Genomic DNA, 14,119 nt, shown 5'->3' on the forward strand with positions numbered 1-14,119 from the left:
GTAGTAGTAGTAGTAGTAGTAGTAGTAGTAGTAGTAGTAGTAGTAGTAGTAGTAGTAGTAGTAGTAGTAGTAGTAGTAGTAGTAGTAGTAGTAGTATATCTGGCCAAGTATTCGGGATACCTATCCTAGACCTATAGGTACATGTATATGTACAATATCATACCTATTGAATTGACTTGACTTGACTTGACTTGAATGGAATGGAAATAGAGATAGAACTATTAATACTGATCCCAATAAGATAAGATACACCAGTCTAGTCTAGTCCAATTACTGGAACTGGAATTAGAACTAGGATTGGAATTTGAACTGGAACTGATCCATAAACATGTCGAAACCATCACTTTGTCATAACATAAACATAAACACAAACCCAGCCAGCGTCTCTCACTCCCCAGGGCTGCCTAAAGCTCAACCGCTGACGATCAGGAAGCTCAACTGAAGACCATCAGTAAGCTCAACCGCCGACGAAGACGATCTGAAAGCTCAACCCTGACTCCAATGCCAGGCTTCTTTCAAGAAGAGATTTTAATGCCAGTGTTGACATTCGCCGAAGTTCCCTGAAGTATAGGAGTTCCCTGATACAACTCACACTCGGCGTTATTCATGAAGAACATAGAACAGTTGGAAGTTGTAGCGCATAGTTCGGCACAGGCGCCATAGGTATAGTTGGGCCAAAACGAGATCGATCGCGTCGTCTGGTACCATACTCCGCAATAGGGCGTAAATTCGACCCCGTTGGATGTGCCGAATGGAGTGGGCTGAGCCGAACAATCTCCCGTCGCGGTCGTTGGGGACGCGGCCGCCGTGGTGGTGGTGGTGGTGGTGGTCGTCGTCGTCGTCGTCGTCGTTGTGGTCGTGGTTGATTCTGTGGTGGTGGTGGTAGTGGTGTCGGTGGTGGTCGTTGTTGTAGTAGGGGTAGTGGTGGTAGTGGTCGTCGTCGTTGTTGTGGTAGGGGTAGTGGTGGTGGTGGTGGTGGTGGTGGTGGCCTCTGTGGTGGTAGTGGTGGTTGCTTCTGTAGTGGTGGTGGTGGCCTCTATGGTGGTAGTGGTGGTTGCTTCTGTAGTGGTGGTGGTGGCCTCTGTAGTGGTACTAGTTGTCGTCGATGCTTCTGTAGTGGTAGTAGTGGTCGCCTCTGTAGTAGTGGTGCTGGTTGTCGTCGACGCTTCTGTAGTGGTAGTAGTGGTCGCCTCTGTAGTAGTGGTGGTGGTTGTCGTCGACGCTTCTGTAGTGGTAGTACTGGTCGATTCCTCGATGGTGGTGGTGGTGGTCGTAGTGGTGGTTGGTGCTTCTGTAGTAGTGCTAGTGGTTGTGAATTCCTCTGTAGTAGTGGTGGTGGTGGTGGTGGTGGTCGTTGGGACGGCAGGCGTTGTCGTAGTCGTCGATTCCTCAGTTGTGGTGCTACTAGTGGTAGTGGTGGTCGTTTCTTCGGTAGTAGTCGTGGTCGTGGTAGGAATTGGCGTGGTCGTAGTCTCAACTGTAGTGGAGGTCAAAGTCGTAGTCGTAGTCGGTGCCGGCGTCGAGGTTGTAGAGCTGGTGGTGGCAGATGGAGTGGCTAGATATATATTAGTCAGGGAAATTCAGGGGAGTTCAGGGAGGGTGTCCATCTCGAACACACTTACCAGTTTGAACAACCTCGATGGGATTGTTGCAGGAGTCGTCTGGCAGCAAGACAGTAATCACGCCGTCCTCATTACAGAACCCCGCTGAGCCACCGAGGATACTCACGTTGCTGGGGAAAGACCATGAGACAAAGCCAGCAGGCGGCGTCAGTGACCGGATAAGGGGTGCGTATGAACTATCACTGTCTGTCCCGACATACTTGTTGTCCGAAATCAACGGACTGCCGTCGTGGTCGTGGAAGAAGAGGGCGGCGTCAGTGTGGCCTTCAACCACGATTCCAGTGTCAGACTCGTCGAACCCGACAAAGTGTTTTGCTGCCTGTCGTCGTCGGCGCGTTGGACTTATATCTCCAACCTCGAGGTAGAAGCCGCTCGCTTGGGGAGTTGTTGAGGTTGTGCTGGAAGTCACCGTCGTGCTCGCCGAGGTACTGGTTGTAAGCGTAGTACTGGTGCCCGCACTGGTAGTGGTAGACGATGTCGTGGTCAACAACTCGCTGGATGTAGAGCTGGTCGTGGTCTCAGTCTCCGAGGTGGTGACGGTGCTCGCACTGGTGGACGTGGACGTGGACGTCGTCGAAAAGGCACTGGATGCAGAGCTTGTGGTGGTCTCAGCCGTGGTGGTGACAGAGGTTGCAGAAGACGACTCGGTCGTGGCAGACGACAGCGAGGTCACAGAGGACGTGGAGGACGTGGTGGTCGAAGTAGTCAATGTCGACGAGGTTAGGCTACTTGACGTGGAAGTGCTCTCGGAAGTCGAGACACTGGTCGAACTGGAAACCACAGTGGAAGAAGTGCTCGTCGAACTGGTCGACGTGCTTCCTCCGATCGGGCCTACGTCAGACGACAGAGAGGAAGTACTCGTGCTCGAGCTGGACGATGACGACGAAGCTGCAGCCGTCGACGTCGAGGAAGAAGTCGACGTGCTTCCTCCAATGGGGCCTACGTCGGATGAGGTCGATGACAGAGAGGAGAGACTCGTGATCAAGCTAGAGGATGACGACGATGACGACGACGAAGCTGCCGCTGCCGAAGAGGTGGAGGTGGAGGTGGTCGAAGAAGTTGACCAGGCACCTGCGGCTGAGGTGGAGGTGGTCGGTGACACCGTCCAGTCGCCCCAGCCGTGAGGCACGGGGACTGAGGAAGACCTGGAGAAGATCAGGATCAGTAGATGAGACAGAAGAGTCGCGTCGGGACAGGGAACTCACGTGGGCCACGGTGCCACCCAGGGCGGGACCGTATAGAAGATGGTCTTGGTGACCGTCACGGTGAAGTCGAACGTGGTTGGTCGCACAAAGCTGCGGGTTACAAAGGCCGTCCAGTCTCGTCCCGGGAGAGTAGTGACCGTCTCGGTCAGCGTGGTGGTGGCCACACCCGGATGAGGGCCTCCGACCGTATACGTGACCGTCCTCGCCGGGACGTGGATCACAGCCGGGGGCGCGTGCTGGGGGAATGCGAAGATAAAGGTACCCGCGGAGGGGGCAACTGCCTTGGACGAGCAGACCGCCGTGGCCTTGGAGGTGGAAGTGGGAGCTGGGATATAGATCCAGTCCTCGACGCCTCCCCTGCACACCGTGGGCCCTTTCGGATGGCTGACACACTCGATCACCTCGAGCTGTTGTCGCTTTTCGCCGTGGGGACCTTTGCAGGACTGGCAGAGGCCGCTACCCTCATATCCCGGCAGAGCCAGAGGGCCGATGTCCTTGTATAACGCACTCCATTCCTTGACCTGAGTGGTGTAGGCGGTTGCTGTAGCGGTAAACCGGTGGCCAAACCGAACTTTGGTCACCAGCGCCGTACTGGTAATGGTGGTGGAGGAGTGCGAGATCAACACCGACTGATCCGTTCGGGTCACCGTGATCGGAGAGTCGGGGCCAGGGATGATGGTCGAGACATAGTCGTAGGTATGATAGGAGTATTGCGTTGTACACCTCCGCTTCAGGCAGGCCGTTTTGGCCTCACAGGTCGACACCTCCTGATACTGGCTGGTGACCGTGATCGGCGGGGGCGCGAACGAGACAGGTGCCGCCGGACACGGGGTTATCGTCGCCAACGCCCTCGGTGCCTTGTCGTGAACTGCGTGAGAAAGAACGGTGTTGCCGAGCAGCAACAAGCCCGCCCATGGCGAGATCCGCATTTTGAGTAACGGGTGAATGAAAGAATGAAGGAATGAATGAACGAATAAACGAAGAAACGACTGAATGAATGAGTGACTGGACCAACGAGTGACTTACGGTAAGAGTGAACGCGGGCGGAGAACAAACAGAGGCTCCATGGCTCTCTTGTGGTGTCTTATAAGGACCTTGTTCGAGAGGATACAGAGAGTCGCCAGCAAAGACACACGTCCCTCGCCCAAGCGAGATTGTGAGCCTCGCTTGATAAAGCATTGGGCAGCGGGTGTGTAGCCCAGAGGGGGGATGTGTGTGTGTATGTGTGTGTATGTGTGTGTGTGTGCGCGCGCAAATTAAGGACGATCAGAGGTTGACCATATGGCATATGGCCATCTCGTCTATCTCAAGACGGACGTCGTAGCCCAGTCGCCGAGGTTGCGAGGCTCTGTGCTCAGTCGGCCTGTCATTTTGATACTGTACCATCACCATCATCTCGAAGGGTCGATGGCGCCGACATGCGACCAGTGGGAGAGGCGCTTGATGCGGTGTGTCGACGTCTGAGCACCTTTCCGTGTACAGAGTACTCAGTATATCAGCAGGTAGTGGTGGCAGTTCGCCTCGTTCTCTGCTCTTTAGTTTGCCTCTAAGCACGTCGAATCTTCCACAGACAGTCTCCACCTCCATGATCTCCCTGACGTAAAGGGCGATGCGATGGCCATGACTCAAAAGAACAGTTCGCTAAGTACCGTGGCTGGCCTGGATGAGGAAATGTCCTTACCTTGGAATCCTCTCCCGTGGGCGGCGGTTCCAGCTTGAAGCAGGAGATCTGGGACCGGGACTGGGACAAGGCGACGGCAAGTCGTGCAAATGGAATTGAATTTCCTCAAACCCCAATTCGAGAGAGCCCTAGGTTGACTGCTACACCTGATTAGACGTATGCGGAGTATGCTATCAGCAAAGTGACATGTCTCGTGCTTGCAGTAAGCGAGAGAATACACGTTGCCGGGCTCCTGAGACGCACAAGTCACTAGTACTAGTAGTACTAGGTAGTACGGAGGTCTGTACTCGAGCGTCTTCATATCGCGCCTTGCTGCTTTCTTACTACGGTACACATGTCATGTACACGTATCCAGGAAGTCTCGCATGTCTCGCATGTCTCGCATGTCACTGGACTGTCTCGGAGCTGTCACGGCCTGGGCGTGGCGTGTCTTGATCCGAAATGTCACTCACGCCTGTATATGTATATCCGGGAGACCTGGGTGAGTTGACCGTTGACCCTGTTGCACCCCTGGGGACCGTGCATCTGGCTCTCTTCAGTTCTAGAGACCCATCTTTGCAACGGAGGGTGATGATAAACTGAGAACCTCACACGCTGCCGGAGGCTAGGGTTAGGGTTAGGGTTAGGGTTAGGGTACAGAGTATCCGGACAGTGTACAAGTACCTACTTGTACTGTACTCCGCAGTACTCCTACCTAACTCACCTCTACTGGCTATTATCAGGTGACTGGCACAGTACTAATAGTAACATAATTACTCTATAGGAAAGGGGACTGCTGGCAGCTACCCAGTGCCCCCCCTGCCCCCCAACGCGTCCACCAACTGCTGACAGACTGACAGACAAACGCCCACCAGTGCCACCACACCCAAATCTTGGGAGTTTACGTGAACGGGGCGCTAAACCAGGCCTAAGGAGCCTTAGGAGCCCCTCCATGCCCAATGGATGCCTTCATCACCAGATGACAGATGAACAGCCAACTTGAACGATGAGGCGGAAATATGGATCCGGTATCCTAGCAGACATCACCTACGAATTGGTGTCTCACCCACCTAGGTGCCACCTAACCGGCAAAGCGAGGCTGCTATTTAAATATTTGCTGCCCTGCCAAACATTCGGCCAGAACACCTGGGAACAAAGAGTGATGACCTAAGGTACCTGTAGGTGCCTAGTAGGTGCCTAAGGTAGGTAGGTAGGTACAGTACTCCGTATTCCGTACTGTCATGCATATCAACCGCTTAGGACGCGCCTCCTTATCCTTACCTAATCCTTATCCTTGCCTAATCCTTGGGCTTAGGAGCCTAAGCTTAAGGCCGCCCAGGCTAGAGCTTCCCTAACCAGGCTTTGACCTGGCTACCTGCCTAGGTAGGTTTCTTAGCCTAAGGGCTTTACAAGGAACCCCCGGACAATGGGCGCATTCGGTGGGTCAGGGCCTAAAACTGTCTCCGTACAGCAAACTTTGGACGGAGTGGAAATTCTTCCACGGCCTCGAACTTTCTCCTCCCTCTTGGTTTGGCTTCCTGGCACCTATCTGGCAGCGGCAAACTAGCCTGCGCCCCAATCCAGTCAAAAGCTTGGTTGGATCACCCGGAGCCTCAATATCACTATCGCTGTCTTCTCTTTCCTCCCTGCTGTACGGATATTCATTCCTCTGGATTCATGAGCGTGTGGCCATAGCCATCGATACGCTCGGATCCTGCCTCAATGACTCCCTTCGATGGACACCACTGACCCGCGCGTCGGCTCTGCGCGCGACAACTCCACGAGCCCAGGTCTCTCACGCCAGATTGCTGGCACCAACTCATCTTCCACCGGCAGTTTGCTGGCAACCCTGGTTCCTGTGCTCATCTGGGCAGCGCTATGCATCATCATTTTCTTTGTCCTGCGACGCAAGTGCCCGCGTGTCTACTCTCCCAGGAGCCTGCTGAAAAGCCTGGAACCTCAGTAGGTCTCCCATCTGTCCCGTGGCTGTCTCGGTTCGCTTCGTGACTAATGGCTGTGCTTCCAGTGAAAGAAGCGCGCCCCTACCCACAGGATGGTTCAACTGGATCCGAGACTTCGTTCGCATTCCTCCGACCTTTGTCTTACACCACTCCTCCCTCGACGGCTTCCTGCTCCTCCGCTTTCTCCGAGTGCTGTGTATAATATGCCTGGTGGGCGTCGCATTGCTATGGCCGATTCTGATCCCTCTGCACGCCACCGGGGGCGGCGGCAACACAGAACTGGACCGCTTGACACTGGGTAACGTCGTGAGCGCCAGAAGATTGTATGCCCACGCCTTGCTGGCCTGGGTCTACTTCCGTAGGTCAATCCCTAGCCGTTGTGGGTGGGTTCTAATAATTCGCCTCGCAGTCTTCATACTCTACATGATCTCTCGAGAATGCATTTACTACATCAATCTCCGTCAGGCCTATCTTCTATCGCCTTACTACGCCAATCGACTATCTTCTCGAACCGTACTCTACATGAACGTGCCCCGCCAATATCTCCAAGAAGACCGACTTAGATGGATGCTCGGCAATTCCGTCAAGCGAATCTGGATCCCCCAGAGCACCCCCGAACTCGATAGACTGGTCAAAGAGAGAGAGCAAACAGCCCTGCGCCTTGAGCGTGCCGAATTCACGCTAATTCGAACGGCCAATGCCGCCAGGACAAAGGCCCTTCAGAAGGCCAAGAGCGAGGACGAAAAGCAACTGTACCATGCCTCGCCTCAGCTCGAAAGTGGCTCGGATGAAATCGCACAAACACCCAGGTCGGCATCACACGATTCAAAAACCGTCAAAATCTCGGACGGTGCACAATCGCCTGCTAGTAGTAGCGCGGCGAGTGGTCCGGAGCAGTCGCTTCCAGATGTGAACGGCTCGGTAGCGTCGCAATGGATCTCCCACAGCTCGCGACCTCATCATCGACCGATCGGCAATTACGGTAGACGTGTCGACACGATCAAATGGACCAGGTTGCAGATCAAGAAGTTGAACTCCAAAATCGCCCAGGTTCGGCGACAGCAAATATTCGAAACTCGAAACATGATGCCGTCGGCCTTTGTCGAATTTGAAACGCACACAGATGCGCAGAATGCATATCAAACCCTGACCCATCACCGTCCCCTCCACATGTCTCAGCGGTACCTCGGGGTCAGACCGTTCGAAATAGTATGGGACTCCCTGTCCATGTCTTGGTGGCAGAGCATCATCCGCCGGTTCTTCATGATGGGCCTCATCACGGCCATGATCATCTTCTGGGCCATTCCGTCCGCACTGGTGGGGACAATCTCCAATATCGAGTACCTATCGGAAAAAGTCAGTTTCTTGAAATGGATCGGCGACCTTCCCAGCGTCGTCAAAGGGGTCTTGAGTGGTGTCCTCCCAGCCCTAGCACTGTCTTTGCTGATGAGCATCGTTCCGGGTATCTTGAGATGTGCGTCCCCAAGCCTTCCGATGAGAGGTCGCTGCTGACTTTTCGGGTAGATTGTGCCAGACTTGCTGGCATGCCGACGCTGGCCAGGATTGAGCTCTATACCCAACACGCCTATTTCGCCTTCCAGGTCGTACAAGTCTTCTTGATTACTACCTTGACTTCCGCCGCGTCAGCTGCCGTCACCAAGCTGCTTGAGGATCCAACAACAGCCAAGGACCTCCTGTCGCAGAATCTACCCAAAGCATCTAATTTTTATCTCTCATATTTTCTACTGCAAAGCCTCGCCCTCGGCTCCTCAGGGCTGGTCCAGTTCTCTAACCTGTTCAAGTTTCATGTCGTGCAGCGATTTTCCAACAGCCCCAGAAAAACCTATGTGAGATGGCACCGTTTGCAACGAATCCATTGGGGAGCGGTCTTCCCTGTCTATACCAATCTAGGTGTGATCAGTACGTACCATCCTCCTTATGATCGTCAGACGAGAACTAAGAAACCATGTGCAGCCATCAGCTATGCATTGATAGCGCCTATCATCCTTGGCTTCGCCGCGGTCGGGGCCGCTTTCTTGCTCGTCGTATACCGATATAATTTGATTTATGTTTACGACTCGGAGATCGACACTCGAGGCCTCGTCTACCCTCGCGCGCTGATGCAGATGCTGGTGGGGCTGTACTTCTCGGAGATCTGCATGATCGGATTGTTCTCTTTGCGAGGCGCCTTTGGACCTGTCATTTTGACTGTCGGCCTGTTGATCGTCACGGCCTTGGTGCATGTGTCACTTCTGGATGCCCTGGGTCCTCTGCTTTGGAGTCTTCCTAAGAGTTTGACAGTAGAGGAGGATGAGCACTTGTTGTCAAAGCATCCACAGCAGCAGCATATGACGGCTGACAAGGGCACAGACCAGGAGCAGCTTGCACCTCTGGGAGATTTCGCCACGGATACAGACGAGCACATCCTCGGTGAGACCCGGGCTGTCGAAGGCGCAGACGGGGCGATGAACGCTCTAGGAGGCGGGATCAAGTCCTGGCTGAAGCAGAAGGTCAGGAAGGACTTGCCGCCTGAGGTGCACACGACCTTGAATGTGCTTGGGTCATTCTGGATGCGATGGATCTCTCCCGACCCGGCCCAGAAATCCAACTTCCTTCTCCGATGGCTGCACCCCGAGATCTATTCGGACTATACGGTTCTCCGCCGTATGTTGCCATGTGATCTCCCGGATCCAACGTATCCCGAGGAGATCGAACGGGACATTTACTATCCCCCGTCATTCTTCGCGAAGCCGCCGCATCTATGGATCCCGCGCGATCCAGGCGGGATCAGTCAACAAGAGGTGGAGCATAGTGAAAAAGTGATCCCTACCACAGATGAGTATGTCACCATCGATGAGAAAGGAACAATAAGGATCAATCTCGAGGCTAGTCGTCTAGTCTTTGACGTGGACCGACTACGCTACTGAGACGAGGGAATAGAGTGGTGAAATCCAGCCAACCAGATAGACCGATGGCTCTATGGTACCAGTCCGTTATAATCATAATCCATGACCCAGGACTTCCAAAAGTACATGTACGCCCGCAGCTACTTCTGTGACTTGTGATGGAAAGCTAGGCCTATGATTGTACATCTTCATGCCTTGGGCTCGACCGTACAGTATGTTCATGTGTGCCGGCGCTCCCAGTGCTGGTACTCCTCCGTATATGCGCCGCATTCTATTAGAGGACACTTATCGCCCCAAAAGGTTAGCCGCTTCATATCTTGGCACGCGATCTTTGTGTCGGGCATCTTAGCCGAGAAGTTTTGCGATGCCACCCCCGGCGAACTTGCAACCTCGCATTCACTTCGCCTTTGGACTGCGCGCGGTCGCGCTTCTTCTCTCTTCCTCTGCGTGTTGACACCTCACCTCCTTCGCTTCTGAACTTCCCTCCCCTTTCAGATGATTCTCTCACCTGTCATCCGCCCCGGATATGCCTTGATCGCGAGCTCTATTCATACTTCCGCTTGACTCTCTCCCTTGACCCTCAGCAACCCATACTCAAGATGGCTGCAGTGGCTGTTGGCAACGGCAGCGCTGCGAGCAACTCGAATGCGACTGCGACTGCAGGAGGGGTCACTTCTGCGTCACGCTTTGCTGACATTCCCTCCGCCATTGACATTCCCGTGTCGGGAGGCCTCGATGCCGACGAAGCAGTCGAAGTGAACCTCGAGGACCATCTAGACGACCCGACGGAACTCTGTCAACTGCTCGAGAACGAAAAGGCCGCCAAAAATCTGTGGATTGTAATTGCGCTGGCCTATGCGAAACAGGCGCAAATCGACCATGCAGTTGAGATCTTGATCAAGGGTTTGGGATCTTTATCCCGGAGCGGCCCAAAAGAGAGGCTCAGCCTCCTAACATGTCTAGCCTGGCTAAACCTCCTCAAGAGCAGACAAGCACCTCGCGTCTTGCCAGAGTCTCAGCCGTCATCCGACGCGAAAACCAAAGACCACTACCTGCGAGAGGCCACCTCGACCATCAATGATGCCCTTCGGATAAACCCTGCGTACCCTCCTCTGTACCTTACGCGAGGTATCCTCTTCCTTCTTCGGGCATCTTTGCAGTCCTCTACAAAGACTGGGGCAGAGGCAGAAAGAGCAGAATCTCTCAAACAGGCCTTGAAATGCTTCGACGATGCTCTAAGGGCTTCTGATGGCCGCAACATGATGGCCGCGATGGGACGGGCAAGAGCACTGTATCTCCTCAAGCAATTTGGTCCAGCCCTACACACATACCAAGAAGTCCTGTCAAAAATGCCGGGTCTCACCGATCCGGATCCTCGTATAGGCATCGGTTGTTGTCTCTGGCAGCTGGGATTTCAGGAACGAGCCAAGATAGCGTGGGAAAGATCACTTGCATTGAATCCGGAGTCCAAAGTTGCGCATGCCCTCCTGGGAGTCTACTATTTGCACGAGAGTACCAAATATCCTGCATCCGACCCTCAATTCAACGTCCTGTACAAAAAGGCCATGATTGACCATACAAAGAAGGCCTATACCATCGACAAGAACTTCCCACTCAGCTGCGCAACTTTTGCGAGCTACTTCTTACTCACCGGTCGATATGAGACGGTCGAACCTCTGGCACGCAAGGCCATCGAGCAGACCGACATCAACGCCATCGCCAGTGACGGGTGGTACTTATTGGCCCGCAAAGAGCACAGCAAGGGCGACCTGGTCAAGGCGAACGACTTCTATACCCGAGCGGATCAGGCAAGAGGCGGTCTCGACAAAGGCTACTTTCCGGCCAAATTTGGTCTTATCCAAATCATGGTGCAGACACGGGACATCCAGGGGGCCAAGTTCCGCCTGGAGTCACTTGGCCAACTCAATCGGTATGTGGAAGCCATGACCCTCTTGGGTTGCATCTATGCCGAAGAAGCCTTCTCGGTCCAGGGCACTGCCACGAAAGAGGAGAAAGCGGCATCTGCCCGTAAAGCAATTACGCTTCTGGAGAACGTCCGGAAAACCTGGAAGGAGGAGAAATCCCGGACCAAACCCGACGAGTCGGTGTTGCTCTATTTGGCGCGTCTCTACGAGCAGGAGAATCCCGTGGAAAGCTTAAAGTGTCTGCAACAGGTCGAGGCGATGCAACTGGAGAAAATCCCCGACGAGGACAAGCCGGATCTAAGCGAAGACGAGGCGACGTACATCTCCCAGCTACGAGAGTATATCCCTCCACAGCTTCTGAACAACATGGCTTGCTTCCTCTACAGTCAAGAATCGTACCCGCTTGCCCGCGAGACATTCCAGATTGCATTGAACGCCTGCGTCAAGCTCACCGAGAAACAAGAGGCTGAGAAGAAGGCCGTGGAGGAGGACAAGATGGGTTCTGACGAAGTCGACAATAGTGACACGGATGCGCTTGTGACTACAATATCCTACAACTTGGCCCGAACTTATGAAGCACTGGACCTGGCCGCTGAGGCACAGAAGGTGTATGAAGGCCTTCTTGCCCGACATTCCGACTACACGGATGCTTCGGCCCGGCTAGCGTTCATGACTTTGGAGACGTCGCCCCGAGATGAAGGGCCAAGAAAGATCCATGCTGTATATCAGAGCGACTATGGCAACACTGAGGTCCGAGCGCTGATGGGTTGGTACCATCATAGTGCGAAGAAGAAAACCAACAATGTCGCGGAAGACGTGGAGTATCGACACTACAAACATACCCTGCAGGGTTATGACAAGCACGACCTCTACTCTCTCACCGGCATGGGCAACGTCCATCTTGCCATCGCAAGGGACCTTCCCCGGAATACGGAGCAGGAAAAGGAGAAGCGAAGCAAGATGTATTCCAAGGCGTACGAATTCTTCGACAAAGCGCTGCAGCTGGATCCTAAGAACGCCTACGCGGCGCAGGGTGTTGCGATTGCATTGTGTGACGACAAGAAGGCATATTCGGATGCATTGCAAATCTTCACCAAGGTCAAGGACACTCTCCGTGATGCTTCTGTGAACGCCAACCTGGGGCATGTTTTGACCGAGCTGCGCCAATATCAACGTGCCATCGACAATTACGAGATTGCTCTTCGAAAAGAAGGAAAGGGCGAGAATGCCCAGTTGCTCGCCTGTCTGTCGAGGGCGTTACTGTTGAAAGGCAAGGCTGATCGGTCCATCCCTGCGCTCAGCACGGCTCTTGATTACATGAAGCGTGCACTGGCGACTCAGCCGGATTCTCCTCATCTGCAATTCAACGTCGCCTTCATTCAGTTCCAGATTGCACAGCACGTCAATCAAGCCAAGGAAACCGATCGTACTTTGGAGGATGTGGATGCTGCTATTGTAGGTCTCGAAGCAGCGATTGAGACTTTCGAGCGTGTTGCTCGACATAAACAGCCGCCGTACCCGCGCTCTGCACTCGAGCAGCGCGCGGCCATGGGCCGGAACACCATGAGGAACCAGCTCGAACGACAGCGGGCCAGGCAGGCAACCTACGAGAATGAAAACGCCGCGAAATTGGAGGAAGCCAAGCAGAAACGCCAAGAAGAACTTCGCAGGCGAGAAGAAGCGGCGAGGAGGCGCCGAGAAGAGGATGAAGAGCGTGCGAGGAGGATTGCAGAAGAGCGCCGGAAGATCATCGAGGAAACGGAAAGGCTTGCCGAGCAAGTGCGCGCCGAAGCTCTGGCACGAGAAGCTGCCGAATACACCGACGACGACGAGACTGGCGACCGAGTCAGGCGCAAAGCCAAGAAAGGAGGAGCCAAGCGAAAGAAGAGAGATGACGAGGATGGGTTTATTGAAGATGATGGCGACCTTGATGGCAAAAGTGAACGGACGGTTTCGAGGACTCCGATGAGCGGTTCGGACAACGAAGCGCCGGGCGAAAAGCGGAAAAAGAAGAGGAGAAAGTTGGAGCGCAAGACCACGTCGAGGCAGCCCAAAAAGAATGGCCGGTACAAGTCGGCCGCCGTTGTCGTCGATTCGGATTCGGAATTGGACGATGAGCCGGACGCGGTGCCGACTCCTGACGCAGCGGCGCAGACACCACCCTCCGACGGGCCCGATGGCGACGAGAAGATGGTAGACCGAGGGGACGATGATCAAGGAGATGAGGGGGGCCGACCTCAGCCACGAATGAGACAGAGAAAACAGCTCCGAACCATCGCCGACGACGACTCGGACGATGAAGACGAAGAGGAAGAGGCAGGTGGGAACGATGCTGTCGCGTCGACGAGACCTGGCGAGGCCGCTGGGGGGGAGAGCGAAGAAGACGAATGATGGGAGCAAGCTCACGTTCACGCTCACGGACGGCGGTGTTCATGAACTAGATGCATCTTGACGGAGAGGCGGAAACATCAGGGGAGATGACCGGCACCGGCACCGGCACCGGCACCGGCACCTGAGGCAGCATAGCAACTTGGTGTAGCAACATAAATAAGGGGCCGATGTATACCAGGCCTAACTCTTGGATTTCGTTTCCTGTGTGTCGGGGCAGCCTGATTGATTGACAATACCTTCCAGGTCTAGGAAACAGAGAGCACCTTAGCCTGGGGCGAGGCTGAACTTCAGCCTCGGGCTTAGGCCCTAGCCCCCGCCAACCAAGAACTTTATGACCTTTCGCTTTCTGCCTGCGGCATGGGTATCTGTCCTCCAACCTCCAACCTCCAACCTCGAACCTCCAACCTCGAACCTCCAACCTCGAACCTCCAACCTCGAACCTCCAACCT

General features: G+C 54.4%; 3 protein-coding genes across 3 annotated transcripts; 2 read left to right on the forward strand and 1 right to left on the reverse strand.

Moving 5' to 3' along the window:
* Positions 1–2,823: 2,823 nt before the first annotated feature.
* On the reverse strand, positions 2,824–3,756 carry A1O3_08163 (uncharacterized protein; the record flags this gene model as incomplete). The annotated part of the gene is made up of 1 exon (XM_007738262.1): positions 2,824–3,756. One exon carries the CDS (start codon positions 3,754–3,756, stop codon positions 2,824–2,826), a length of 933 nt encoding a protein of 310 aa, XP_007736452.1.
* A 2,466-nt stretch (positions 3,757–6,222) lies between these two features.
* Positions 6,223–9,375, forward strand: A1O3_08164 (uncharacterized protein; the record flags this gene model as incomplete). Its single annotated transcript, XM_007738263.1, has 5 exons — positions 6,223–6,449; positions 6,514–6,806; positions 6,858–7,922; positions 7,973–8,368; positions 8,423–9,375. 5 exons carry the CDS (start codon positions 6,223–6,225, stop codon positions 9,373–9,375), a joined length of 2,934 nt encoding a protein of 977 aa, XP_007736453.1.
* Positions 9,376–9,953: 578 nt separating this feature from the next.
* On the forward strand, positions 9,954–13,670 carry A1O3_08165 (uncharacterized protein; the record flags this gene model as incomplete). Its single annotated transcript, XM_007738264.1, has 1 exon — positions 9,954–13,670. One exon carries the CDS (start codon positions 9,954–9,956, stop codon positions 13,668–13,670), a length of 3,717 nt encoding a protein of 1,238 aa, XP_007736454.1.
* Positions 13,671–14,119: the final 449 nt, after the last annotated feature.

This window comes from Capronia epimyces (assembly GCF_000585565.1).
Source record: "Capronia epimyces CBS 606.96 chromosome Unknown aczIQ-supercont1.7, whole genome shotgun sequence".
Lineage (NCBI taxonomy): Eukaryota > Fungi > Ascomycota > Eurotiomycetes > Chaetothyriales > Herpotrichiellaceae > Capronia > Capronia epimyces.